At 39.4% G+C, this 26,322-nt stretch overlaps 2 protein-coding genes and 1 long non-coding RNA gene across 3 annotated transcripts; 2 read left to right on the top strand and 1 right to left on the bottom strand.

The window, feature by feature from the left end:
* Positions 1–2,834: 2,834 nt before the first annotated feature.
* On the top strand, positions 2,835–9,238 carry LOC149110505 (uncharacterized). The gene is made up of 5 exons (XM_089292296.1): positions 2,835–3,024; positions 4,245–4,378; positions 4,626–5,663; positions 5,965–6,961; positions 8,280–9,238. Exons 1-5 carry the CDS (start codon positions 2,835–2,837, stop codon positions 9,236–9,238), a joined length of 3,318 nt encoding a protein of 1,105 aa, XP_089148422.1.
* A 3,369-nt stretch (positions 9,239–12,607) lies between these two features.
* Positions 12,608–25,024, bottom strand: LOC149110503 (glutamate carboxypeptidase 2-like). The gene is made up of 9 exons (XM_089291628.1): positions 23,901–25,024; positions 22,877–22,940; positions 22,515–22,576; positions 21,749–21,831; positions 21,227–21,317; positions 19,699–19,921; positions 19,519–19,600; positions 18,522–18,614; positions 12,608–15,292 (listed from the first exon to the last, which is right to left on the bottom strand). Exons 3-9 carry the CDS (start codon positions 22,521–22,523, stop codon positions 15,103–15,105), a joined length of 771 nt encoding a protein of 256 aa, XP_089147754.1. The 5' UTR covers positions 22,524–22,576; positions 22,877–22,940; positions 23,901–25,024; the 3' UTR covers positions 12,608–15,102.
* LOC149110504 (uncharacterized) lies at positions 16,063–17,020 on the top strand. The gene is made up of 2 exons (XR_016207868.1): positions 16,063–16,200; positions 16,555–17,020. It is a non-coding gene; the product is annotated as an uncharacterized LOC149110504 (long non-coding RNA).
* Positions 25,025–26,322: the final 1,298 nt, after the last annotated feature.

Below are 26,322 nucleotides of genomic sequence, written 5' to 3'. Positions count from 1 at the left end.
ATGGATTTTTTTTCCCACTATGACTGAAACGCAAACGCAATTTTTTCCTCGGCTAATTCAATTCCAGAAATTCCGGGTTTTCTAGCTGAGTTTGAGAATGGCCGTTTTCACACTAGAGACGGATAACCCGTCCATTACGGATAATTCGTCTTAGTGTGAAAACGGAACGGTGCTCATTTTAGACGGATAATCCGTCTATTTTTATCCGTCCGATTATCCGTCTATTTAGACGGATAATCCGTCTAGACGGATTATGCGTCTCTAGTGTGAAAACGGCCAATATTGTGTAAAAACAAATTTTGTACACAGCTAGAAGAGTTGAGATGCCGTCACGCAATTAGTAGTTTATAGAATTTATGGTATTTCCACTTGACTTTATTTGTCAGTCAATGATTCCATTGCCATAAACTATAGAGGATTGGTTAAGTGTATCTCTAAAACTGTCACTGTATTGTAACTTATCAGTGAAATTAATAACTGAGCCATCTTGTGGAAATAAACAAGCGGGTTAAAAATTATTCACCTGAATCATTTTCTGGAGCACTGTAGTCACCTTCTTTATTAGGGATGTCGTGGGTGTTGCAATGCAAACGAAAAATATACATATATTTATACTAACTTAAACAAAAAAAAACATTTTCTATTATTTTATCCAGACATTGTTTCAAAAATTGCTTTCATCGGATTGTTGGAGACGAATATTTACTCGAGAGTGACTATCCGCGTCACGCAATTGTTTACATTCCAACGGCGGATTTTGCGCAAAATCTATGAGAAACACAGGCCAAGGCGGGCGACTTAAAACCATTTGCCCAGAGATATTTTTTGATATCCTAACAGATGGGTGTATGTTTAACCCGTAGAAAGTGTTTTTATGGTATTTAAAGTTATAGCCCATAGAAAAATATGGCGATGTTTTAATGCAATAATTCGGTTGCAAAACATTGTAAAATTTTGCGTGTCTGTTTGATCTCGTTTCGGGTTCAAAACTAGCTTCGATTTATTTTATTTTTCGCTCAGTCATACCACGAAGACCTGAACTAAATATAAAATCCATTGAAAGATTCTCAAGTAGCTGTTCTGCGAAGCGCGAAGCAATCAAATATTCGGATAATTCAGCAAAACCGAAAGTAGATTTTGAGCCCAATCGGGGCGAAATCGTTTTTGGCATATTTCTACCAAAGAAAGCTGTATTAGCAGAAACTAACTATGGTCCGTTTCTTTTCTTACTAGGACCTATCTATGGGCAAAATACAAGCGAAATCAATTTTTCGACGTGTGCCATTGATAGGCGATTTAGGTCGATTTTTATAGGCATTCACTCTTAAGACTTAAGAGTCAATGTCAGTAATTTTCAACTGGGGCCGCGCAATAGCGAAAAAACGAAAAATCTGAAAAAATTTCTCAAGATAGCCCTTGGTGAACTATTTCTAAAAATATATATTTTTCCTCGATCCGATAAATATTTTGGACGTACGGAGATAAACTTGGTTTCGCAGCTCTCAGACCAGATTTTAGGCGTCTGATACCGAACACCGCTGAGACCTCCTTTGAAAATCAAAACACCTTTTCCACGAAACAGCAAGTAACTAATCAAATAAAGCAGACGATATTACACATTTTGAGTGGTGAGTTTCTCAGTTTAAGTTAAAACTGAATTTTTGATAAATTTTCCAGTATTTACAAGAATTCGAGCGATTTTTCGCGCCGCAAAATTTACAAAATTAAGGGCCTGAAATCGTTGACTGGTACCTCACCTGGTGTATCGAGATTTATTCCATGTGAAAGAGCACTATTTCTTCTTGCAAAATCCATTTTCAAAACCACGGGCTACGTTAAATAAAATTTTTGAGGTCGAAAAATGCACGCAATACTTTCGTGAAATTAGATCTCTTTGATAATGGTGCGCTGATGTCGAAAGGTCAAACAAACATAACGATAACATACTTTCGAATCTCAGCGCTTTAAGAATATTTGCTGTCACTCACAAACTAATGTTTACAAGACTATTTTACGTGATTTGCCATCTCTTTTGAGGAAAACTTAAAGAATTTGGCCGTTTATTTTGATCTCGAGTTCTTAAGTGTACTCGGGTCACGTAATGTTTGTCAAGGGTTGAAGGTGAGGCACTCGTTATCAAATCAAATTAAAACATTTTCCAGACAGAAATTGCTCTCTAACACACACAGTAATATCTTGAAATGGATGGCTCTTCATACCTTTCGGCGGACTTTCTGGACATAGAAGAAATCCTGGACTTACAACTCGTAAACCACACCTCCGACGAATTCAAAGCAACGGATTACAGTTGATTGCGTTACAATCCACAAGGAGACCGCTGGTCAAAGAACTATAAGGTCGATCAAGCCAAGGAAATTAAAGAAATATTTGAATAAATATAAATTTTAACACGAGCCGCTATCACTCTGAAAGTTGCATGAAGACGACGTTACTGTTGTAATTATTGTTAATGTTTCGACAAAAAAAAAAACTAGGTTTGGCGCGAGTGGGCGGATAGAAACGAAACATTTCCTGCATTTCCTTATATGGTGACAAAGATAATCCTTCACTGTGCAAACTTAGGAAGGAACATCATCTCATTTGTTTAGGTATTTATTGGATTAAATACACTCTCATTTTGAACCTCTTTTACTTTACCTTATTTGGATTATGATATCGAAAAATACCCGCGTCACTGTGAATTCAGAGTGCTACAGAGTCGTCTGTTACGCTGTGTTTGTTTTTGTTGTTCTGAATTCGTATTGGACTTTCAACAAGAGAAATATCGGGTATCGTGTTTTATCGGGATATCGTGTTTTAAGTAAATGTGTTGAATGGCATTGTGTGAATACGCTGCTCAAGTTGGCGGACAATGCGGAGCTAGCGCAGAAAACCCAGGCAGCTCTCAATGTATCTCAATCGCAAAATGTGACAAGGACATAAGAAGTCACCTGAGGTCTTTTGGTGCTGGGTTTGCGGATTCAACCGTAAAGACTGAGGCAGGACTTCTTCTCGCCAGGGCAGGTATGCATTAACGCAGACCTTTGGAAATGTGAACTTGGCAGGCTTTCTGCACAAGTGTATATATTAGGGGATTGGGTAGGGGGGGGGGGGGTGGGGGGACGGAGTTAATGATGTAACGATATACCTAAGCAAAGTAATCATAACCCTAATTTGAAACACTGCAGTGGGATAGCATGTTCTTTAAATCAAGCTTACTTCGGTGTAAAAATACCGTAATAGTTTAACCATCTGAAAATTCCACGCCCAAGCCTCCTGGTGGACCCTGGACGAGCCTAGTGATTCTAATGCTTGGACAGAATATAGATGAATGTACTCTTTGAGTGGGCAATATGCATTATGAGCGTTTGTTTTCTCGTACGTGTTACTGACCTCCATGGCGCGTTTATACTGCCAACGGATTCCACATTGCAAATAAGGCGTCAATATCCATAAGATTTTGGTCGTACCCATGTCAGCAACTTGTTTCCACGTCAACATCTTGCAAAGCGCTCTACAAATACCTACCTTGAAAATTACTAAAAAGTTCATTACTATCGTAATTTTAATTTTTCAGTTAACGGCTAGTGCTGTTTTTGTTGCTTTTTGGCGCTAGTTTTGCCGTTTAGAGAAAGGAAGAATTACATAAATTTTCAATCGCAAAATTATATTCTCTTCCAAATGTCAACACCTGGTTTATTCTTAAAGTGTTCTTAAATTCGCACATTTCAGCCTCGATATGCCTGTAAAATATATTCTTATAAAAAAGTGTATTTTAGTGCTAACTTAAGATACTCGAAATAACTTTGTCTAGATCTGACCGCCACTTTTTTTTAGGTATATTCGACATCGGCGAAAGCCACCTTAACATCTCTATTTGTCCAAAACATCGGGATGTATTTGGCATACGATGGCGTTGCCGAAAGCGATTCTGTTCTGTTCCGCCAAGTTGGGCACCTCATCAGGCAAAGCAAATGAAAGGAGATCGGAGCATTACATTTGTGCAATCGAAACTTATCTACAAGATGACGTCAACTCTAGTTCCTATCGGATCTCGTAAGTACTCCAGTATGAATTTTAATCAAGGTAGTCTTGTAGTGAGATGACTGTTTCTTCTTACAGCTTGGGCTTTGTAGAACGATAAGAGGCAGTCCGAATTTCCGCTTGCTCCAGATTATACATGAAAGCGGATTCATTTTCAGTGCTGTAATGTATAAATATCATGATGTTTTTACTGTTTGCAGCAATATGCAAGCTTTGCCGTGTTTTACTGAGTAGTCCAGATCTCACGCCCCGAACTCAAAAAACGGAGGCTATAGCCGATGAGCCACCAGCTGAAGAGCCATCGCTGCCAAACGAGTCCACCGACAGTGAAACTGTAAGTCGAAACAAAAAACCTAGATACATGCGCATATATAAATATATTTTTACTTTCTGTGCAGTTACTGGGAATGCAGATGGTTAAAATATCATTTCTAGACCCTATAACTTATGTGCATTGTACACTAAAGTTCTGTTCTCCGAGATCGCTTTTGTGTTTAGCTTTGAAAAAATGAGGAAATGCTATTGGTAGTACAGACCATAGTGATATGATTTATTCATTTGTTATCTTCATAACATTACAGGATAACGCGGATAAAAGTAGCAGTACTGATGTGCTGTGTCAGGCGATGGAAATTATCATGATCGCCTCAAACGACACAAGTCTGTACGTCCCGTCTCAAACCGAAACGAGTAGCAGTGAACTTTCAGGTGATAGCAGAAGCAGCTCAAACCTCAGTCTTCGCCGAACGAAGCTTAACGAATTCTTGGCTATCAGTGGAAAGTCTACCTTAACACAACAGCGGAAACCCTGGGCTAACTTGTTAGGTAGAACAAGGCATGTATACGTCAATAAAGCAAGAGACGCAGTCGTGGCAGCACGGGAAGTGATTGTTCCAGATGACGCTGGCGGCCTGTGGGAAGCATTGAAAGAGTCTGGTGAAGTTGAGAGTGCTTTGGGTGTATTGTCTGATCCCCACCCTGCTGATGACAAATATTTGAAGTCCCTAGCAGAGGCATACCAAAATGCATCCAGCTGGGACACGCGACGACAAGTTCTCTCCGTCATGGCCGACCTTGTGCCGTATAGTCTTATCCAGCGATACCTGCCCGGTATCACGGAATATCGAGTGAGGACCGCACGAGAACACGGAAAAAAATACGGGCGTGGCTCAGCTGTGCCCCTGTCCAAAAGCCCTCGTATGCGTGTAAACTATGCTCAACTGGACCACTTCCTAGTATTTATCACCAGTCCACACGTAGTAATAGACCTGCCTTTTGGCCAAAGACTACTTTCCCTGGCAGATGGGAGTCTTCTCGAAACGCCAAATCTCATAAGAACAATGATACCAGAACGAATTGTCGCACAGTATACTCAGTACTGTAAGGAAGTCAACTTTACGACGTTCAGCAGATCAACCATGCTGCGTGTCTTGTCCTCTTGTGCTGCAACGGTACGAAAATCACTTCAGGGGCTCGATTACATAGCGGCAGACGGCGGGAAGGCTTTCGACGAACTGATTGAAATGGTACTAAAGCTGAGTAATGACGACAGAGTTTCGGTAAGCCGCTTGCAGAAGGTGCTGAAGGAAGCAAAGCAGTACATCAAAGGCGATTATAAGGTATGGAGGAGGGCGATATAATAGCCTTATAATCCCTGTCCAAACTTTTAGGAAAAAATATTTCGAAAGTGTGTAGTTATTTGTATGTATTTTGAGGAAGAATTTGAGCGATGAGAAAGTTAGGCGTACAAAAATATGCGCAGTCATTTACCACAATAAACCTGTACATGAGTTTAACACTTATCTTTTTTTCTTGTGTGTATCGTTATTATAAGGTTATGCTTTCCGTTGATCTTTGCATGATGTCATGACGATGACGTAATTTGTTAATAACATACACTGTCGTACCCTCTTACTGCAGATGCATGTTTCAACTCATGCAACCACACCCGACCACTGCAGTAGTTACGCCCTAAGCGACCCCAAAGACCAAGCTTTTCGATCGGATTGTGCCCACGGTCATGAAGACGGTTGCCTTTCGTGTGAGGTGCTTAAGGGTGCACTAAAGGAGATTGGAAATGCTGTAGCTGAGTCCCCACTGACGGAAGATGAACGGGATGACATGCAGTATACTTTCCGCCATGCAGTGCAGGCCATAGAGTCTTGGAAAGCGCACCAACTTCGGTCTTTGCAACAAGACAAGGCAAGAACCACTACTCTCGAAAGTCTGGATGAGTCATCGGTACTAATAACCCAGGACTGGGCTATGAAGTGGCTACCACAAAGATACCGGGAGACTCAAGCTGACTGGTTCGGCAAGAGGGGTATCTCGTGGCATGTCAGCGTAGTAGTTCGGAGGTTGGCTGGTCAACTGCAGCAGCAGACCTTTGTCCACATTTTAGAAGAGTCCAGCCAGGACGCCGATGCTATTGTCCGAGTTCTCCAACACACACTGAGGTCACTGAAAGAGGAACATCCCGAGATAAAATTTGCGGCTCTTAGACAAGACAACGCTGGGTGCTACCACAGTGTGGCGATGCTGTCAGCATGCCGTCTTATGGGGACAGCAACTGGAATCCACGTCAAAAGGGTCGACTTTAGTGACCCTCAAGGAGACAAAGGTCCTTGCGACAGGAAAGCCGCTACCATCAAGACTCACGTGCGACAATACATTAACGAGGGCCACGATGTGCTGACAGCGCAGGACTTTAAAGAAGCCATGCTGTCTCATGGAGGGATTAATGGTGTTCGTGTAACCTTAGTCACTGACGTCCTCGAGAAGCCACAACAGGAGTTGACAGGCCGCTGGGAGGGAATCAGTAGCTTCAACAACTTCCTCTACCAGGAGGACTGTGTCACCGTATGGAAAGCATACAACATTGGAGAGGGAAAGAGTATACCATGGTCTCAATTACAAGGTAACAACTACAACTGAACGAAAAAGATCTAATCGTAGAAACTCTTATTCTTCGGCCATTTCAGCATGAGTAAAGAAACAAACAAACGCCGGTCACAAACATTACAAAACAACGCATGTTGTAAAAACCTTGATTTGAGAACTTAACGTTTCGTATGCTTCTACATGCATTATTGATTCGTGATTTGCAACCAGCACTTAATAAAAATGTTGGCAGTGAGAAACTTCTTCTCTACCAGCCATTCATACGTTTTTTCAGCAGATTTTAAGTCTGCTTATTTTCTTTTATATCCATTGTCCTTTCTTTCCTTTTAGGTACGGGTTTCCTTATTAGGTACTAGTCTTCTCGTTTAAATTTATTGTAATGCAGCTAACCGTTTTATACTTCTGATGATGTATGTGGAAGCATACGAAATCAGTTAAGGTTTTTACAACATGAGTTGTTTTGTAATGTTTGTGACCGCAGTTTGTTTTTTTCTATTTTTAAAAAGGATCTATGGTAGCAGAATGCCCCTGTTAATAGGGAACACCTACAATATCTAAAACACCAGCTAAAATACAAATGGGTCAATTGGGTCAAATTAAAAATGGCCGGCTTTTCCTTTTACGATTTCCTATCTGCATTGCGTTCAGTAATGCACGATGAACTAATTCGTGCGACGTCTTTTCTCGTACGACAAAAATTCAGCTTCTGCTCGCTTTTCAGCCATCCTTCTCCTTACCCCCTCCCCCAGATCTCAGTCGTTTTTCATCCTAGGATGAAAGTCATAATTCTCATCGAAAGTTTGATTGTTTTGTTGGCTCTTCATGAATTTTTAATAAACTCCCAATTTAGAAACGCTGGTATGTAAACATTATTGTGATAATAAGTTAATAAAGATGGTGAATTTTAAGCTCGGTAATGAAATGTGAAGGTGAATTAATCAACATGACACGAGCGTGGGACAAAAAAAAATTCTGAGTTTTTTTTCTTTGTCCCACGCTCGTGTCATGTTGATTATTTCACCTTCCCATTTCATTACGGAGCTTAAAATTCACCATCTTTATCAACTTATTAATACTCACGATGAATTCGATAGCGTTGATCCTAGCAGTATACAGGACACCTGTCATATATGAACTCGGTTAAATGATCTTGCTCTCCATGAGTTCTCGTAGCTCAGTGGATAGAGCGCCCGCCCGATGTTCGGGAGGTCATGGGTTCGATTCCTGTCGGTGACTCAGAATTTTTCTTTGTCCCACGCTCGTGTCATATTGATTAATTCACCTTCACATTATCGTGATACTATTAATTTCATTTTACTATGTACATGATTTAGTTCCAAAGCATTTAGCGGAAGGATGGAAGGCTGAGGTGTCCAAGGGTGGGTTTGTGCAATGTTCTAGAGGAAAGTGCGAACCATCCGAGAAGCCTGAACACGTTGAAGGCGAAGAGGACACGGATGAGAGCGTGGACGAGGAGGCAGAAGAGGATGGCGAAGGGGCTGATGCAAGCTCGCTGTTGTCATGTCCCGTTGAGGGATGCATACGCACCTATCAGAGGTACCACAACCTGGAGCGCCATTTGCTCATCGGGAAGTGCAAGCTCGTTTCAGAGAAGCATACCCTTTTAGATACCGCTAAATTGGCATATGCTGAGAAAGTTCAAGAGGGCTCCACTATTCAGCCAACACTAGCTGCCCCCACCACCACTGAAATCTCTTCAGAATGTCCCTTGGTGCAAGGATGGGCTCTAAAAGGCACGAAAAAGGCCACCCGTTTTAACCAGAATCAGCGTCAGTACCTCGATAACAAGTTCCAGATTGGACAGGAGAGTGGCCATAAAGCCGACCCTGAGAAGGTGTCACAGGACGTGCGCTATGCTAGGAGGGACAACGGTGAGCGGCGCTTCGACATGGAAGAGTTCTTGACTGCACAGCAGATTCAGAGCTACTTTTCACGGACTGCTGCAAAATTGAAGCACGCAGTTACTGCTCAGTCAGGGCATGACTCCATCGACGATAACGATAGCCAGGCGGCCCGAGAACAGGAAGCTTTTTCGTCTGCCCACTTAGCTGTCCTTCACCAATGCGAGCTGTTGCATCCCATTGTCTATGACACGCTGAACTTATGTTCTTTGTATAGCAGTAACAAGCTGACCAAGCTCAGTGTTGCACAACTGAGGCTTATCTGCAGCTATTTCAACATGGACATAGAAGAACAACAATCAAGGCGAAAAGCGCCTTACATTACTTTTATCTCGGATCTTGTAGGGTCCTGTTCTTGCACGAAGGTCTAAAGAGTGCTTGCGATGTTATCGAAGTGTATAATAGCCTCTGATAATATTACTTGTCCCATTTGCTATATTTTGTTTTCATACAAACCTATACTGATGTTGTTAATATCGGAATTATTCTATCTCTTGTACCGTTCACTTCGTTCCTGAAAAATTTATTTCAAGTGCGTTATGTTGAAGTTATGAATAATCATATATTTCGGGCAGGGTAGAAAGCGAAAAAATATATATATGTATTCCGCACCCACAATCAAAGTATCTGTTAGCGGTCTCATGTAACAGAAACTGTGACGCATATTTCTGCCGTTGACAGTGAATTCTGTACTGAACCGTCGAGAATGCTGGCCGGCGGCAGATTTTTCAAGCCTAATGCAAGGTATGAAAGATGCTGTTCTTATTTTAAGTGTTAGAAAGTAATGTCGGAATGACAAATGTTCCGATTTGATTTAATTAAGAGTGCTTTGACCTTGATAACCATATCGCGACCCGTTTACACGTTACGACTCGAGCTCTAAAACACAGACAAACTTTCAAATTTTTCCTTAAAAGTTACAGCAATCAAGCAGAACAGTCTTGGAAACATTAGTTTGTGAGTGACAGCAAATATTATTGAAGCGCTGAGTTTTGAAAATATATTATCGTTATGTTTGTGTGACCTTTCGACATCGGTATGCCATTCTCGAAGAGCTCAAATTTCACTAAAGTACCGCGTGCGTTTTTCGACCTCAAAAATTTTATTTTAAGTAGCCCATGGTTTTGAAAATGGATTTTGCAAGAAGAAATAGAGCTCTTTCACGTGGGATAAGTCTCGATAGACCAGGCGAGGTACCAGTCAATGATTTTAGGCCTTTAATTTTGTGAATTTTGCAGCGCGAAAAATCGCTCGAATTATTGTAAATACTAGAAAATTTAATAAAAATTCAGTTTTAACTTAAACTGAGAAACTCACCACTCAAAATGTGTAATATCGTCTGCTTTATTTGATTAGTTACTTGCTGTTTCGTGGAAAAGGTGTTTTGATTTTCAAAGGAGGTCTCAGCGGTGTTCGGTATCAGACGCCTAAAATCTGGTCTGAGAGCTGCGAAACCAAGTTTATCTCCGTACGTCCAAAATATTTATCGGATCGAGGAAAAATATATATTTTTAGAAATAGTTCACCAAGGGCTATCTTGAGAAATTTTTTCAGATTTTTCGTTTTTTCGCTATTGCGCGGCCCCAGTTGAAAATTACTGACATTGACTCTTAAGTTTGTGATTTTCCCTACCCCATTTATGACCTAACCAAAAACTTGATACCCGATTTAATTAAGACCAGACCCTTAAATATATACCCTGTTTCAGACCTGTCTTATAATTACTCACCTAGTTCAGACAGATGCTAGAAGCGTTGTGAAGGGGTTTTGTTGATGTTTTTTTTTTATCGATAATGATGAAACAAAAGCTTCTTCTTAAAAAAAAAAGAACTAAAGACGAGGGTGCAAAAACCATACCCTAAATGAAACTGTTGAAAAGTGGTACCTAGCGTGTCACGTGAATTCACCCCCCACGAGTCGAAGTTTGATCTCTCGATGTGAAGTCTTGAGAAAAAGAAAGGAATACCGGCTTAAATGTTATTCTCTAAACGTTTTCTACGAACACAGTCTTTATTTGAAATATACGAAGTTGTCCTGTTGTATACGTTTTACACATTTGGTGCCGAGAATAATTTCTTCTGGCAACACCAGAAGCAATTGAAGAGAAAATTGAAAAGAGTGTTTCTTGCTGCAAGGCCAATTTCATGTTATTACTGACAAGGGCCCTTTCTCATGCAAACTTTAAGTAGGAGGAATTAAATTTAATTTAAATAACAGCGAAAAACATCTGTTGGAAGAAATATCTGAAAGAAAACAAGTATTGGCGAGGCATTAATTTTCTTTTCCACCCGCCACGGTCCAATCTAAGATACTCGATCGACTAATTATGAATAAGACGGAGCTATATTTAGGACATTTAGGCAAAAATCAGTACGTTTTTCATAATATAGCGCCTTGTTGAGAGGCCGTGAACCCTAGTTATTGCAGTTATTTGTTTAGGACCGATTGCAAGTCAATGGAATGTACATAATTTAGTAGTTTTCCTATGGCAGTTGTTCTCTGTTACGAGAGGTTTCACTGTGCCTTGTCTAAACCTACATCTCCATGCACATTTTTGGGCAATTTTGTGTTAATGAAGTCATTCGTTCTTGATGCGAACATAAGTTGAAATGTTTTTTTTTTTCACTTCGCATAAGTTGATTAACTCATTCTTTTCTTCATGTCACGTCCAACTTTCTAACCTTGCTGATATATTTCGAGGGTGGTCATTAATAAGAAGAAATTCAAACCTTATCATATAAGAATAAGCGACCGCAAATACATGTTACATGTCTAATTCCCACCGCGCAACCACAGGCGCAACACTACAACACAACTCGCCCTTTTGGCCGAGAGAGAAGTTTACTTAAAAAAGATACAGATCTAACGAAATGACCACAGTCTACAAATAAACCTCTCAGCCACCCAGCCGATGCTATAATATAATGAAGAACAGAGAGGGTTGGGGACGAGAAATTTGCACGTCCTGCTAGTAGAGCTACAATGAACAAGAATACTGATATCATGTCATGAGGCTGATATACTGAAATCTGATACAAGACCATAGGTATTTGCAGTGACAATTAATCTCTTTACGTGTGACACACGAAGAGGGAAATTTGTTCTTTTCTTTCCACGTATGTGCTTATTACTTAAAACTAATTATCAACATTTTCTCGTTGTGGTTTTTATAATGGTACTTTACTCCTAATGAACATACATTGAGTTCTCTCTGCAGATTGTTTGGTCTGATAATTTAATTTCTTCGCCGTAGCATAACACGGACCCATGACTATAATACAAGGTTTGCTGCAAAACAGTCTTCTAATCCTCCAAAAGAAAGAAAAAATTGCGAAATATTCAGTACACAATTTCAAGGGCCAACAGTATAGAATTCCATCAATGAAGATGTGAAATCGCAATTATCTTAGACATCTGACCATCGCTTTTCCCGGATAAAAATTCTGTCTTGCAATGTAAGAACTTTAGTCTGCTGGTAGTTAGCTTAACTTTGTTTATTTCCATTTTTTTGTGTGTGTGTGTCTATTTTTGTTTGTTTTGTGTCTCTGACCTAAAAATGTAAAATATATTTTCTTTCTGAAGTTATTTTTGTTATTAATCTATAACATTGTAATAAATTATTCCTAAATCGGGGATTAAATAAAAGTTTTTTGTTGCTGCTGTTGTTGTTGTCATTGCTATTACGCAAAAAGGATTTAGTAATGATTTAGTAAGGGTTTAGAAATGAAAAGAAAAACTGATTTTCTGGTTAATTTAAATTTGTTTATTTGATAACAGCATATTTAAATACAGGTTAACACTTATTATAAATGACTGCTTTACATTGTGTAGTACCAGGAGCCATAAGACCGTAAGTCTCGGGATTCGCGCGCACCTATGATATGGGACAATTTTTCTATTTTTAGAGCAAATTGCGCCATCCTGACGTCATATATCCGCGCGGATTCACGCACATGCCAGGGGCTCTCGCTTGGATGTTGTCACGTTGCGTGATCAAATGGTGAGAGTCAGAGATTCTCTTGCGTATTTTTCACAGCGATGGCAGGGAATAAGGCAGGGAATACGAACCAGGGCGCTTATATGTAGTTTAACGCTCTGAGCTAACGGAAAAGGTGGGTTTTTCAGGGTCGAAAACAAGACTTTAATCTCGCGCTGGGAATGAATAATAAGATCTGCTCACGCTAGTTGTAAGCTCACGCGTATGCTTAAGAATATAGCAAGAAAACTCTCTACTCTGGTATCGAGTTAATTCGTGAGTTTCTCAGACAATGTTTAATCATAACCAAAACCTGTTTTGATGGTTTCTTATTGTCTCTGCTTGTTTGGTGAGTTTGCAAAGGTTTTTGAATGGAAAGTCTGACGCGTACAATTAGCTCGTTTGCATAGTGCAGCTCGTGCACTTTCAAGTCCGAGTCGGTGTTTTCAATTGTCAACAAATCTTGACAAAGACTTCTTTCGTTATCTTTTGTGTTGAGATGCTGCAACAAATTTCACGAATGCAAAAAAGGCTACTAACATCATGTGTGTTTCTTCAACATAAGAATTGTGAAGTTTTACACTGCGAAAATGAAAATAGACAAGGAGTTTTGATAACTCGATCAACAAAATCGAAATCGTTATTCCAAGTTGATTAAAGAAAGCGTCATCGTAACTTTGCTGATTATTTCTGCTTTATTCACATATTTTCAGCTTAGCTTTTAATATGTTCTCAAACATTTATTAATCTTAAACATATTTGAAAACTATAGAGCTATTGTTTGAGTTCGATGTACGCTTTCACACGAAAGTGCGGCGGAAGTACAATTTGTCATGTTTAGTGACTGTACAAAACATGCATCGGCGGGCGCTCTCATTCATCGACAACAGAGAATTTACTGGATTTTTACACGAATAAAACTGAGCAGTATCTACGGACGTAAAGTTATTAAGCCTCGATGAAACATCAAGCGTTGCTTACAATTCAAGCGAAGCTCAAACTAGCAATTATTTTGTTTTACTTTTCGGTCGCGATAGACTGACAAATTCCTCGCAAGCGTGTGGCAAGAGGAGCTATGAAACTATGAAGTCCTGAAGCTCTGCTATATCTAAATATATCCAGCTAAGTTTTTGTTGTGTAATGGAAAAGCTGTTAATCTTCAACATATGTGAAATTTAAAGTGGAGTAATGTACAGCTCATGTAAAAGAAGCATCAGTCGGAACGCAACTTGGTCAGCGATATATATAAGCTTACAGCGGAACATACCTAAATTCGACACTGTCTTACTTCACTCAAACTGGAGCAGCTTACGACGAAAATACTTAAGCAAAACTCCAACAGACGTAAACGCGTTGAGTTGTGGGGCAAAAACATGAAACATTTCGGGAATTTCGGACGCCATTTCCCTCGCGCGACATCAGCAAAAATCCTCGCAGCATGCACGCGCGTGTGCCGCAGGTGATGGCGCAATTTGTTCTAAAAATAGAATTATTATCCCATATCATGGGGACAACCTCAATACTTGAAATGGCGCGCGCTTACGGTCTCCGTCCCCGATTATGGCTCCTGCCTCTATTTGTTTCTCCCTCTTAGCGCATTGCCTTCCCGATGCGATTCACTTTCAATTCCATAGGGTAAGGTTTGTTGATGCCACGACACTAGATCAATCTGCACTGTTTCTTGGCAGAAAACGCGATAATGCTAGTCTACAACACAGACACATCAACCAGACAGAGTTCTGAACGCTGATGCACCGCTTGTACACTTATGCCGCGGCGTTTACACTCTGAAAACACATTAAATGTTTTCCGTCCACACCACGCCGGAGAAATTTAAAAACGCAACAATCGCTGGTCATGGGATTTGTGTTTGAGGAAAAATCGGGCAAAGAAAGCACATGATTATCGTGACGTCATCGTTTTCGAAAATCTCCGTTTTCAAATTGCTTTCCGTACACCAATTGTACTCACTAAAAGTCAACGGAGGCGTTTTGAAATTTCGTCCCTTTGAAGAACGTTTTCGAAAAGCTCCGTTTTGGTGACGGATAATTTTGGACAGTATGCCTAACAGTGGAAATAAAGCTGCATTTTCAAATTTTCCCGGCGTAATGTGGACAGGGCCTTAGCACCTAACAGTTGTTGTTCGTTTCCACAACATTGTCTCGCAAGGAATAATTTCTCCATACAGAAAGGGCCCGTAGGTTATAAAACAGTTCTTGGCTTTGTTTAAAAATTTGTTGAAAGTATCCTCACTGAAGTTTAAACCTCCTGAGGCCTTAAAACCGAAATAGCCGAGCGTACAGCGTGTATCACCATAGAAATCTGCTTCTTAACTCTCATCCAGTCTTTTTTCTTGCCACTGTTTGTCGCGATGTGAATAGTGTCTGTGATACCTGGAAACTTGCTGTCTGGCTTAGCCTCAAAATAACTTGGTGCAAGAACCACGTGTCTGATGACAAGAAGCAAGAAAGAACACTATACAATATAATTAGCAGATTTTTTTTGCTAGATGATAAAAGAAATAGTCTAGTCAAAGAACAAATTTTATATTGGAAAGAAGACATGCACAATAGGCCATTTCCAAATTACCTGTAGCCTGAGGTTTCATTCACGTGCCAAATAGACACATTTTTCATATGACTGGTTGTGCACCAGACCTCGCTTTGAAAAAGAGGCTTAGGGTAACTCGAAAATAGGCTATTGAGCAAGATCATCATTCGGAAAAATTTCACATTTTGTCTCAGACTACTGGCCAACAACGCTATCGATCTTTGCTGTTACACGTTAGCATAGAATCGTGTTCAAAATGAAATCAAGAGGACAGATAACAGTTACCATATGATTTTATCACAAATATATTTAGCTGGGTATCCAGACAGAATTATTTATAAAGAGATTATGGTACGCTCCTTCACTCAGATCCTACAGGAAAAAAATTATCCCTTACGTTGTCGCTTTTTAAACCTAGCTAATGTTTGTAGTAAATTTATTTTCAGTCACTCTTGCGTTGTTTTCAGATTTCCCTCTGCTACTGATCAGCATTGAACAGAAAGGAAGCTACACGGTGGCGTCTGGGAACAGCATAGCTTTAACAGTCCGGGATCGTTATCAGATTTGATATCCATGTGACGTCACAACATGGCGGCCATTTCAAAAACCGGGAATTTTCGTATTCACTTCGCTTTGCTCGTTATTTGTTTGATTATACTCGAGTAATTTACCCATAATTCTATTCGATAATTACCAGAAAAGAAGGAGCCTCACGTGTTTTGAAGATGGCGGTTGAGGACCAGCGTAAACGATGTAAAATGCTACTCGTTAAGTGAAACAGCACTTGCAATTTTGCATCCAAACCAGGTATGTTTTTCATTTTGTCATTAGATTTAAGTTACCTGGAGAGTTTTGCGAAAATCACAAAAAATATGTCGTTAATCTTCACGCCATATTCTTGGGATTTAACGTGTTTTTAGTGTTGTGCACGATCTGTGAAAAAAGTGCACGGGGGTATTTTGATTTGCGATGTGTTGTTCGTAACGGCGGCCATATTTACAGCTGTAATCGATATGTTCCTAGGTATTGAGATGGCGGATGCTGGTACCCATAGAATCAAAATAGCAAATTTATGTCGATTTTGTGGATATAACTTGGTCATTACATAGGGTAGGTTTATTGTTGTCGAGTTTTGCAGCATAAAATTTTCGTTCCTTTTAGGCCTGACAGCCACGCACCATTCAACTTTGAGAATTACTGGTGGCAAAATCAAGGGGTACGTAAAAGTAACTTACATAAATTATCTAAGCCCCTTCAGAAAAAATTATAGCTCTTAGTGAGTCGCTCGATTCATGGTACGGCAGTCCAGGTGGTCGGGAAACCACTTGCGAATCTAACATTAGTTGTTTATTTTCTTTTGAAGGGTCACCATGAGGTCAAAATCAAGGGGCCAGAAGGAACTCCTTTTCATGTCCTTCCCGAAAATTGGAAACAAAGACTCGTTCGCATTTCGTTGTGTTTTGCCAGAAATTAGAGAAATACCCGAGACACTTCTAGACGTGCCACAGTCTGGTATCCAAGAGCGCTAAGAAAAATTACACTTTGAGAGAAGTTGCTGGAAGACAGATAGGCCGGGTGCAATACTTCATAAACAGGGAACTAAAACACCTTTCGGACTGCGGGAAAATCGGCAATCACGTTAAAAGGTAAGTTGCCTATATTTTAGAGTCAATTTCAACAACTCGGGGTCCTGAAATATTTTCCGGGAATGCCGGCCAAACTAGGTCAGTTTTCTGGCACACCAGTCGTTATATAATGAAGCTTATTGTTGGATTTAGCGAGTGAACTATGGTACGAAAACATATTACTTGAATTATAGTTTCTTTTATATAAATCGGTCATTAAAAGCGTTTTTCCATATCACCGAATGCACAACAACAGACTACTGATCTACAACTAAAAGAATTTTTTTCCGGAAATGCCAAGACTTCCAAGTTTACTGTCACATCTCACGACATAAAGTGTTGCGTGTACCCATTCCACTGAACGGAGGTGTATCATGAATTAAAGTAAATATACCTGCTATATTTTTGTTGTTGTGCCAGAACAATATCGGGATTAGGCGTGGGATGGGATATTGCCATCGAGGTAAGCTATTCTATCTTCAGTATATCTGGACAGAGAATCGACAGAGGGAGGGTCGCGAACTGTTTCGATACTGTTATTTCCATTTCATAGTAATAAATCATAGTAGGAGATGTTTCGGTCCTAACCACGCTTCGCTCATGCAAATTGAACGAAATTCAGTTACAGCTCTCCGCTTGGAATATAGAAGCAACTTGTTCAGTGTCAATTTGTGAACTCAAGATGTATTTACTGTTAGTGTTTTGTTTATATTTTATACAGACTGTTGAACAGCCAGCTTCGCCAACTACCAAGAAAATGAAGCCTGAGTGAAAATAGAAGCTATCATATTAGTATCAATAAACAACGCTTTTGTGAACAGAATAACTGTTGTCTACCTTCGTGTGTTTTTACTCGGAACAAATATTATACGGTGTCTATCTGAAAATGAAACTTTTCGCTGTAGCTTTTGGACAAAGACAGTTTTCTTCCATACATCTCTGTTTCTATTCCATAATCCAGTAACCTATTGTAAAGCAAACATACAATTACAATTAAATGAAATTGCATTGTGATGCTGTGAAAAAAGCAACTCCTTTCATCGCAGCGCCCCGTCGACCGCCATATTGAATTATACACTGTTGCTACCAAATAATGTCACGTGAACGAAAACTTGTGCAGCGATTGGTTAATGGTTTGTTTTGGTCGAGGTTATCAAATCTGATAACGATCCCGGACTGTTTAAAACAAGAAAGTGGTACACTTATTTTTACTTTAATCTGAGCCGGTCACTTGTGCCCTCGTGTGAGGGAACTTTATTGTGCTAACGGTGTGTGCGTTTTACAATGTAAGCATACAAAATCTTATCACAAAAAACTCTCCAAAAGCTTTATTCTAAAAAGCTTAATTTTATTTATACAAGAGGTATGTATCAAAACCAGCTAAATTGATAACGGTTTCACAGAACACTTGAACACTTGATATTATTTAGCTGGTAAAGGCAGAAACATTTGCTATCCATTTACGGAAAAGCGCTTTGACAACGGAAAGTTTCGCACACTTACCTTAAGAAAGGCATGCCAGGTACCCCCTCCTTGTTAATAAAGGCCCTATCTATTTGTAGTAAGCGATCATTTATCATTCTTACTTGTAATACACTAAGGAAAAAAAATCAAAATTTCGTTTAAGCCATATTGATTTTGATATAGAGCGCATGTGATCGGCCGTATACTCAGCATCAGTTTTCTAGGAGCGGCTACTTGAATAACAGAGCTTGACGTGTTTTTAAATAACTATGTCATCGTTTCCAGTGTTGCTAGCCCCTGGGGAAAGTGACGTCACCCAACTTGCCCCACGCACCCTTTCTCAACCGCTACCCCAATCCCTCTCTGGTTGCAGACATTTTACTAGCTAAGTAACTTAATGTACCATGCACATCATCAGACGAAAACAAAAAAGAAAAAAACACTTTCTAATGTTGCTATAACCGGTTATGGTAATACTCCAATTTAAGCATCCGATTCCACGTGAAATTCGTAGGGCCATGAAATATTTTCTCAAATAAACACATGAATAAAGCACTGTTTCCAACTTGCGCTGCGACACATCGCGGCGACAAGTCGCCTCGTCTGCACTGCTACTATGACAAGACACTTGTTCGATGCACGCAAGCGAATTTGGAAGAGGGGAAAAATGAACTAGTTTCCAAATTTAAATAATTGATGCTCCCTCATTGGTTGATTTAAATTTTGTCGCAGCGACTTGTCGCAGAAGCGTACACATGTTGCGACAAGGCTGCCTGCGCTTTTGTTGCTACGATATGTCGCACGAATTCAAACCAGTCTGAATTCGTGCGACAGATCGCAGCGACAAAATTCTGTCGCAGCTACAATGATTTTCACATGTCAGACGAGGCGATTTGTTGCAGCAACCTGTGGCGGCGACGTGCCGCAACGATTTGTCCAACAGCGTGTCCCAGCTTTAAGGAGATTGTTGTCAGTCTGGTCCCTTTGTGTTTTTCTAACAGTAACGTAATTAAGATGTGATATATTTTCTACTTACTCTTTCTTTTCCTGTTTGCGTAAACACTTCTTAAACATTTTTGCAGTGGTCAGGAAATTTTGAGAGACGTTTAACAAAACGTCTGTTGACAAAGAAATAATTCAAATCAAAAAAGCAAGCAAAACAAAGAAAACTATCGATTTTACGTCATTTTAAACGAAATTGTTCCAAATGACATACCTAGTGAAATATTGTTTTCCTTTAAAATACCATTGTAGCTTGTCGATAAATCAGTGCCAAACGTGCACAGGGCGTCTGCATAGCGAGTCACGTCAAACGGCACTAAAACTGAGCCTGCGATATCAAAGGTCATTTGTAGCCAAACTTGCGCAAGCGTCCTATAGTATTCAAAGGTGTCAGGGATATCGTAGGGCGGGTGTTGTAGTGGGTAATTCAAAGAGTCCTGTTGAACAAAACAAGTCTGCGTATAACTACAGTTTCAGTATTATTATTATTATTATTATTATTATTATGATTATTATTATTATCATTATTATTATTATTTACTTTTGCTAAATAGCTCGGCCACAATATACCAGTCTTATTGGGCTCTTGCACTTTTTCCGTTAGTTAGTTCGTTGTAATAGGATTCCATACTTTCCAGTTTGGAGTCAGAGGTATTATTTTAACTCGATTATTCCAAAACTGAACTAGGACATATGGGTTACTGACCAAGTGTACACAGCAGAGACACGCAAGAAAAAAGAACGAAATCAATATCCAGCCATCTTGACCGAACAAGCTTGGTCAATAAAGGATTTGCTATACAAAAAAGGACACAAATTTCTTGCGGGGCACAGCGGGTAATCCCGAGGGGGCAAGATTGCCCCATCTTGCCCGCTCGGGTAGCCAATCACAGCGCAGGATTCGTCTCATCTTGCCCGCTCACGGAGCTAGCCATATAACAAGTTGCTGTATTAACTGTTGTTTTGAGCATTATCGAGACAATTTTAAACCAAATTGACAAATAATCTTGAAAGTGCCTGTATGGGATTTTGGGACGAACAATGTAACTATAACTGGTAATAAAACCCGAGAAATGTATTCCCTACCCAAGGCTCTCTTTCATCGAAGGACGCCAATAGAACCTAAAACTTGCAAGTTTTTCAAAAGAGACTATTATCGATAAAGCAGTCGAGACACTTTTTTTTGGAAAATGACACCTAAAATCTTAACCGCTTTCATGAATTTAGTAGAGGTGGTTTTCTAATACCCTTTATCCACAACATTATTCGGGGGAATGGGAAACAAATCTGTCCCCAAGACACTCGACAATAGTCTTTGACAAGCATTGACGCGTCTCAGCACTTCTGGCGCTCATTGAGGTTAAAAAGCTAGTATTGCTGACGTGATGTATCCTTGCGAGCACACCAGTTTTGCAATTTTAACCTAGAGCTAGAACTGTTTTCAGTTGGGTGGCGTAAAACCAAACCCAACGTAATCACTCTAGCTAGTCACAAAGGGGCCAATCTAAACTCGAAGCAATGTAGCAGACGCGAACCGCAGTTAAATGTGGGTGAACGAGTAACCATTGGTTTTGGTTTTACTTCTGAATCGATAAAAAAAAATTGGCGCGAGTTTTTTTTTTTTTTTTTTTTTTTTTAAGCCAATCGCGTAGCGTAGTAATGCAAAACCAATTATTTTCCGAATTCGACACTCAATTGAACATACGCTCTATTCTTCGTCTCGTTGTTTATGTACAACTTACGTTATTAAGTTGATATGAAAGATCTGCACAAGGAACACCAATTCTGTATGCAAAAGTTGAGCAGCCACTCCCTCTATTTATGGATAAGAGGCTGAAAGGCAGGAAGGTACCCTCAGTCTGAAATCTCAAATGACACTTCAAAAGTGTTTTAGTGATACCTATTCAATAAGGGAAATCAAGAGAGCGTCCTCTCCTGGTGATCAAATATTCATTTTAGTAGGTGAAAATGCTTGTGAAATAAACAGCCATAAGGTTGGGTACTGACAAATCATGATTAGTTATTTATGCCACAAAACGCTTACGTATGAAATGCTCGGTGACACCTTCTGGAAGAATGGATGAATAAAGATTGTAAGTTGGAAATTTCTGTTAGAAATTTCTGTTAGAGAATCCTATCTACGTATAATAATATCAGAAACTAACCTATTCTGAAAAAAAAAAAAATTGCACAATGACAAATTAAAGCTGGCGTGTCAGCACTCATCGTCTTACATAGTCAAGCATAACTGTTATCAAGCATACCCGTGCTGTTTTCCTGTTTTATCAGGATTTGCGTCTTTCCAATCATCGTGCAACGTCCTTGATTTGTTCCGTGGTGAGGCCACCTGCCAAACAATAGAAAGGTGGGGAGGTTGCGGACCTACGGTATCACGGAACAGATGTGAAGCCACTGCTGTATAATTTTTTTTTGTTTTGTTTTATAAAGGCTATTTTAAAAGTCTGCGTAAAATGAAATAGTCTTGATTTTTTACAGGAATATCTTTTATTTTTCATTTAGCCGTGGTAAAAAAGAAATATCAAACCTTCCAAAAGCAGCTTATTTCATACTTTAAATTTTGAAGGGTATTCGGTGCATGTTCATTCCGTCAGTATGCTGTATGCCGTTTGTCGTTTTTCTGCTTATAGGCTACGGCTTTTGTTCTGGAAGTCGTAAGAAAAGAAAGAGAATGATAGCAGTCTATTTGGTTATGGCTGATTTTCATTTAACCGTTGTCTTTAACCCAGATTGCACAGTATTGCGCTTGTGGGCCTACTTGTAAAACAAATCACAGTAAGAGAGTTTGGCAAATTAAGTGAGTAAATAAAGAATGCAATATGCGTGCTGTCTTGCGCATGTGAATAATCACAGGGGTGAGTAAGTACTTTTGGAAGGTTTGTATTCTAACGTCCTGATTTGAAAAGTTGGTCGTAACGCTTCTGCAAGGCAAAGCCTTTAATTGAGACTGAGGCCCTGACATATGTAGTGTTAAATTCTCATTGACCTCGGTCAGATACTCAGGTGACTCACCTTTTTCATGGCTTTAAGAACTGTTTTTTCCAGTAGAGGGTTAGACGTCACGACAAATTGTCCTGTTTAACGAAACATTATATTATTTGTTTCTGTTTGAAAGCATTTAATGTACATCGCTTACCTCAAAAAATGTAAATGAGTTTCTAAACCTCATAGAGAGGTTTAGTCTAAGATTGCATGCATATTCTAGACTACGAGCATTCACTTTCGTTTCCTCTTGTGCAACGCGAGAGCTATCCCATCCGTTTTCGCTTCTCAGTTGTTGTCTTTTTTTCCCATCCGTTTGCTTAAAAGGGTTTTTTTTAGGTAGCTTTTCCAGAGGATTCGCGCAGCCTATGGATAGATACATGTATTCCTACCTTGAACAGCACTGTCCGCGTTGATGTAGGCCACAGCACGGGTTTCAAGGATCCTCTCGTACTCCTTAAATTCACACAAAACAATCTGGAGTCAAATTTATGCAACAACCTTATTTCTTTCAGTTTGAACGCGGAGAGGAGAGGGATGGCGGACACCGAAGCAGTTTTCCTCAGACTTTTGAGAAGATAAGAAGAAGAGTGGTGGGAATGTAATAATATTCTTCCATTCAGAAAGAGCAACAGCCAGCTCAGAGAAAAGCTAATGGTATATTGAGTAGAAAAGAAATGTAGAAATAATGAAGCTCCAAGAGAGTCAGTGTATCGATAGTCAACCATTTTTATGGTGCAAAATTCCAAACAAAAAGCCTTCAACTGAATAGATTGTACCTTCTAATAATAAAAAAATAATAATAAACTAATATTTTAAGAGGTGGCCTCCAATCACCTAGAGGTGGTTTTCAGGAGGATCCTCTAAAAGTCTAAAATATACATTAAATGTGAATTGATTACACTTCTCTTGGTATTTTCTGAAATATTGAGTCGGTAGCATGGTATAGCAACACACGTTTTTCTACAAATATTTACTTTGCCTTTGCGAGCAAGGCGACTAAAATGCACCATTTCTTCAGAAAGGCTGGTTTAAAATAACGAGAACGTAAACGTGAGCGTAAGCATAGGAAGAACGAACACGCTCATTTTCACAACAAATCCTCAAGAGAACTTTCAAAACATCACTCGTGCCCATAAATCACGAAAAACACTCGCGTTTATACGATTTCCTAGTACTACCAATCACTGCGGCATAACCATCAGCTCAAGAGCAAAAAACGAACTCGTCACATCTTCCTGTGCTTGTAATTTTGATCGTGCTCATGCTCTTAGAGCGATCATGCTCAGTTGGGTTTTTCAGGGAACTGAAGATGGACACAATAGTGGAGTCACAATTCTATACATGCCGATATTTCATGCTTAAATAAAAAAAGTGCAAGTATGGCTGTAGCTATGAATGAAAATTAACATGCACCTCAATCCACTCTACAGTCCCTATGTTTCCGTATTCACCTGCTCCCCAGCTACAGAGTTTTATACTTCTCCGTGGAAACCATCCTAGAAAGAAAATAAAAGAAAATAAACCATTACTTATCTTACTTTTTTAGCTCCATTATGTTGGGGACACTTGCTTAAACGTTTTAAGAAGGCAATCACAACAAGAATAACCTTTAAACAACAACGATAATCTTTAATTTCCTTTGTTTCCGACCACAGAAGGCGATCTTGAAAAATCAGCCCACATTTCGTCTGTCGTTGAAACTGCACACGTATTTCTTTCTCTCACAAGCATTGTTTGCTTTATTTCTACCTCATAGCCGTTTTCATACCTTACTTTGTTTTGTTGTTGTTGTTTGCTTGTTTTTTTGTTTTGTTTTGATGAGCGTTTAATTACTTTTTTTCCTATGAAAAGATTTCCTTCGATTTGAAAGTAATCCAGTACACGGCGTTATATATCATGATCAGGTCTTCCAATAAAGTCAATAAGTCTGTTTTTCTTTGTAACAATTTTACCGGAACGTGCTGATGTTCTTCCCTTTTTTAGGCTTCAAATTAAAATTAAAAAAAAAAATGGTGAAGGATAAATTGCAGGTCAAACCTGGTTCATGTGGCGTTCTTAAATGTTAAAACCTACACTTATTATTCTAAAAACATATAGACGAGTGGCGAAGTATATAATTCTGACTGGGCTGTTTTCTCTTGGCTCTAAGCATTCGCTGACCCACTCGTCAAGTTTCCCAGTTTTCTAATTAAAGACAAATCGTTGAGTGTCTATTGTTATTCATACTCCCTGATAAATCAGGTGGGAGTGTGGGGCCCGCTTCCCAAAACCCATACCCTATTTAGACCTAAGTCTGTGATTTTCCCTACCCCATTTATGACGTAACCAAACATTTAATACCCTATTTAATTAAGACCAGACTTTTAAATATATACCCTGTTTCAGACCTGTCTTATAATTACTTACCTAGTTCAAACCGATGCTAGAAGCATTGTGAAGGGGTTTTGTTGATGTTTTTTTTTATCGATAATGATGAAACAAAAGCTTCTTCTTGAAAAAACAAAAAAAGAAAAAAGAATTAAAGACAAGGGTGCAAAAAGCATACCCTAAATGAAACTGTTGAAAAGTGGTACCAAACGTGTCACGTGAATTTACCCCCCACGAGTCGAACTTTGATCTCTCGATGCGAAGTCTTGAGAAAAAAGGAATGCCGTCTTAAATGTTATTCTCTACATGTTTTCTACGAACACAGTCGTTATTTGAAATGTACGAAGTTGTTCTGTTGTATACGTTTTCCGCATTTGGTGCCGAGAATAATTTCTTCTGGCAACACCAGTAGCAATTGACGAGAAAATTGAAAAGAGTGTTTCTTGCTGCAAGGCCAATTTCATGTTATTACTGACAAGGGCCTTTTCTCATGCAAACTTTAAGTAGGAGGAATTAAATTTAATTTAAATAACAGCGAAAAACATCTGTTGGAAGAAATAGCTGAAAGAAAACAAATATTGGCGAGGCATTAATTTTCTTTTCCACCCGCCACGGTCCAATCCAAGGTACTCGATCAAGAGACTAATTATGAATAAGACGGAGCTATATTTAGGACATTTAGGCAAAAATCAGTACGTTTTTCATAATATAGCGCCTTGTTGAGAGACCGTGAACCCTAGTTATTGCAGTTATTTGTTTAGGACCGATTGCAAGTCAATAGAATGTACATAATTTAGTAGTTTTCCTATGGCAGTTGTTCTCTGTTACGAAAGGTTTCAGTGTGCCTTGTCTAAACCTACATCTTCATGCGTATTTTTGGGCTATTTTGTGTTAATGAAGTCATTCGTTCTTGATGCGAACATAAGTTGAAATGTTTTTTTTTTCACTTCGCATAAGTTGATTAACTCATTCTTTTCTTCATGTCACTTCCAACTTTCTAACCTTGCTGATATATTTCGAGGGTGGTCATTAATAAGAAGAAATTCAAACCTTATCATATACGAATAAGCGACCGCAAATACATGTTACATGTCTAATTCCCACCGCGCAACCACAGGCGCAACACTACAACACAACTCGCCCTTTTGGCCGAGAGAGAAGTTTACTTCAAAAAAGATACAGATCTAACGAAATGACCACAGTCTACAAATAAACCTCTCAGCCACCCAACCGATGCTATAATATAATGAAGAACAGAGAGGGTTGGGGAGGGGAAATTTGCACGTCCTGTTAGTAGAGCTACAATGAACAAGAATACTGATATCATGTCATGAGGCTGATATACTGAATTCTGATACAAGACCATAGGTAATAGCAGTGGCAATTAATCTCTTTACGTGTGACACCCGAAGAGGGAAATTTGTTCTTTTCTTTCCACGTATGTGCTTATTACTTAAAACTAATTATC

The sequence above is a fragment of the Orbicella faveolata genome, unplaced genomic scaffold (assembly GCF_042242905.1).
Source record: "Orbicella faveolata isolate gen_17 unplaced genomic scaffold, um_ofav_v1 contig_24, whole genome shotgun sequence".
Taxonomy (NCBI): domain Eukaryota; kingdom Metazoa; phylum Cnidaria; class Anthozoa; order Scleractinia; family Merulinidae; genus Orbicella; species Orbicella faveolata.
The sequence above is the reverse complement of the archived record's forward strand: the minus strand, read 5'-3'. Positions and strand labels throughout refer to the sequence as shown.

Bases quoted from the DNA above. Each gene is read 5' to 3' on its own strand.
- LOC149110505 (XM_089292296.1), top strand. From the start codon at position 2,835: ATGGCATTGTGTGAATACGCTGCTCAAGTTGGCGGACAATGCGGAGCT. The intron at 3,025-4,244 runs GTATGCATTAAC...TACTGTTTGCAG, and splicing joins ACTTCTTCTCGCCAGGGCAG to CAATATGCAAGCTTTGCCGT. The intron at 4,379-4,625 runs GTAAGTCGAAAC...ATAACATTACAG, and splicing joins AGTCCACCGACAGTGAAACT to GATAACGCGGATAAAAGTAG.
- LOC149110503 (XM_089291628.1), bottom strand. The intron at 21,318-21,748 runs GTATGCTTGATA...CCTGCCTTTCAG, and splicing joins AAAACAGGAAAACAGCACGG to CCTCTTATCCATAAATAGAG. The intron at 18,615-19,518 runs GTAAGTAGAAAA...TTTTTTCCTTAG, and splicing joins CGCAAACAGGAAAAGAAAGA to TGTATTACAAGTAAGAATGA.